Below are 2,638 nucleotides of genomic sequence, written 5' to 3' on the forward strand. Positions count from 1 at the left end.
CAGATTAGCCTCCATGTGTCTCTGCGTGGTACGTGCCGCGGTACGGGCTCCGGCCCCGCTCCCCTCTTCCCGGACCCCCCAAATCTCAGGGTGCAAGCTTCAAGTGCTGTCGCTCTTCCTTCTGCTTGGCGGGGTCTCTGGGTTGCAGTGTCTCGCGGACAGGCACAGTGGGTCGCCCCTCCTATGATCATCCACTTTCACTCACACCCCTCTATTCTGGGGGTACAAGGCTGGGTTCCAGGTCATTCTTGTAACTGGGGCTCCGGTGAGGAGGGAGCCAAGGGGGAAAGAATAACAGCACCCCCCAGCCTTTTGATTTATCCTATGCCTTAATATATTGGGGGTTCAGACTTGATCCCAATAGCACTGGAGCTGTCGCCCCGCGGCGGCCCTGAGTCCCTGTAGGGTAAAAGAGGGGATCCTCCTTTCTTGCCTGTCCTGCTTTAGTTGTCCTGTCATCTGGGATGAGAGGTGCTGACCCCAACCCCCACCTACCAGTTTGCAGTTTCTGAATGACTCTCTCCCAGCCCCACCTCTCCAGAGGTTTTTCCTTACTACATTTACTTAGAAAATGACCAGGGACTGAGCACAGGCCCTAACCTCCTCCAGCCACATTCTGGGAACTTTGGTACCCTTTCCTTGTTCCCTATCTCTCTCACCTTGTCTCCCAATCAGGAGAAGCCTTTTCCTCAGTCCTAGACACCCCCACCCCCCATGGGGATGAGGCAGGGAGAGGTGTCTGCAGTCTCACTGTGCTACAAATTTACTTTCATCTCCTATCTAGAATAAACAATGAAATGTCCCTTTGCAAACTTCCATTTTCGTTATGTGCACCCTGATAGTTCTTCATCGAGATTCAGGAATCTTCTGTGTGAGGTGGGGTAAATAAAGATGGAGGGGCATTGGGCTCAAACCCTTCCCCTGACTCCAAAACTTGAAGCTGCAACCCTTGGCCCTGCCTCATGTATCATGCAGGGAATTGGGGGCCTTGTGAAGTGGGGGTACAGCTGCCTCCTCCCTTTCTCCCTGGCCCCTCCAGTTCTGGGGCTCTGTCCCTCAGATCTCGCACTGTCCAGGCTGAAGACCACCTTTTCAGGGTGTGGAATGACAACCTCTTTCATTTCATCGAATTCTGTTATCCAGGAGGGCCCAGCTTTGAGGAGGATTATTTAGCTTATACTTCCCCTAGCTTCCCTTCTCCACTTTTGGTGTTCATGATATGGAAACCTGGAGGGAGCTTGGGATTCTCTCTCCGAGACTGTCTCCAAGTCAAGTCTCTCTCCAAGGCCAGAAAACAGAGTGTACCTTGATGAGCCCCATGTTTTCCTTCTTTAAGGCTCTTCAAATGTATCAAGGTGTGTCCTGGGTTTGAGAATCTCCATGTACCATCTTCTTCCTGTTCTCACTTCATCCTTAACCACGGCCAAAGTTGGATTACATCCTCAGCCTTGGTTCCTCATCCTCAGAATTTTCAGTCATACTGTAGCATCAGGCATTGACCTTGATAAGTTTCCTCCAGTTTGACCTTGTAACTGTTGGTCCCCAAATGTTGGGGTCCTCTCAGTTTCTCAGATACTTTTTTTGAGAGGGAAATCTTGCCTTCTCTTTTCACCCACGTGTACTGGGGAGTGTATTCTGTCTTCTCCAGTCTCTGAGGGAGCCCTGCATATGGCAGCCTCCCCCTCCGCCATGGAGCCTGGTTTTGGGGAGGATTTGCTTCTGTGAGAGCAGAGGCAGATGTGGGAGGACCCAGGCAGGGGCACTGCTCTTCACTATCTCCAGCTGCCCTTTTCCTCTCTCTGGTCCCCAGTTAATCTCATTTACTGATGTCCCTATTAAGGTAGTATGGGAGGCCCTTGAGATGGCACGTGGTTAGTTAGGAAGGGAGTCAGGGGTCAGGTTGGGTCTCTCACTCCAAGAGGCCGGAGGGAGACCAGGAATTCATTCTGAGGCTCTACCCGCTCCCGCAGTCAGCAAACCTGGAAGCTGACACCCATTCCTGCCCCCTTTCTGAGCCCTACTGTCTCTGTTCCTCCCCCTTTCTCCCCCTTCTCCTTCTAGTATATCCGATTAGCTGCCTGGGCTGTAGGCGTTTGTAGAGGCGGGGTAGACTCCTGGGGCCCCTTTGCTGATGACCTGGGAACCAGCGAGGCCAGCTGGCCGGGTTTAGCTGTGTCCTGCCAGGGGGGCTGACGCCAAGTACCGGCTAGTCGAAGGGCTTGACTGTGGTCCCTGCCTGGGGCCTGCAAGGTGCTGGAGAGCCACTCACTCCAGGGGTAGAGGCTGCAGTGGGGAGACTGAGGCAAGGAGGGTGGGGTGGGGTACAGAGTGGGAGAAGCAACTGGAAGGAGGCAGTGGGATTGAGGTAAAGAGGAAATGGGGGGAAGCTGATGAGGAAAGCAAGGACGCTGGGGATGGATGTAGAGAACGGGGGTGCACGTGTCAGAGGGGCTGGAGCTCTGGGAGAGGGGTGAGGAAACGGAAGCCAGAGGAGGGAGTGTGCTGGGTAGAAGGCGGGGGTCCTAGGCTGGGAGTTGAAGGAGTTGGGGGATGGGGCAGGGCTTTGGGAAGAGAGGAGAGGTGCCGAGGCCCTGGCGGGAGGGGGGGATGTGGGGAGGTGGAGAGAGGGGAGCCAATG

The 2,638-nt window shown here is 54.5% G+C and overlaps 1 protein-coding gene across 1 annotated transcript in view; it reads left to right on the forward strand.

Moving 5' to 3' along the window:
• The window catches only part of DLG4 (discs large MAGUK scaffold protein 4), a 21,215-nt gene that overhangs the window by 4,954 nt on the left and 13,623 nt on the right, over positions 1 to 2,638 (forward strand). Inside the window, 1 exon segment of the mRNA XM_024731342.1 lies at positions 884 to 888. Coding sequence (XP_024587110.1) covers positions 884 to 888 — 5 coding nt within the window.

The sequence above is a fragment of the Neophocaena asiaeorientalis genome, unplaced genomic scaffold, assembly GCF_003031525.2.
Source record: "Neophocaena asiaeorientalis asiaeorientalis breed wild unplaced genomic scaffold, Neophocaena_asiaeorientalis_V1.1 scaffold1189, whole genome shotgun sequence".
In the NCBI taxonomy this organism is placed as follows: domain Eukaryota; kingdom Metazoa; phylum Chordata; class Mammalia; order Artiodactyla; family Phocoenidae; genus Neophocaena; species Neophocaena asiaeorientalis.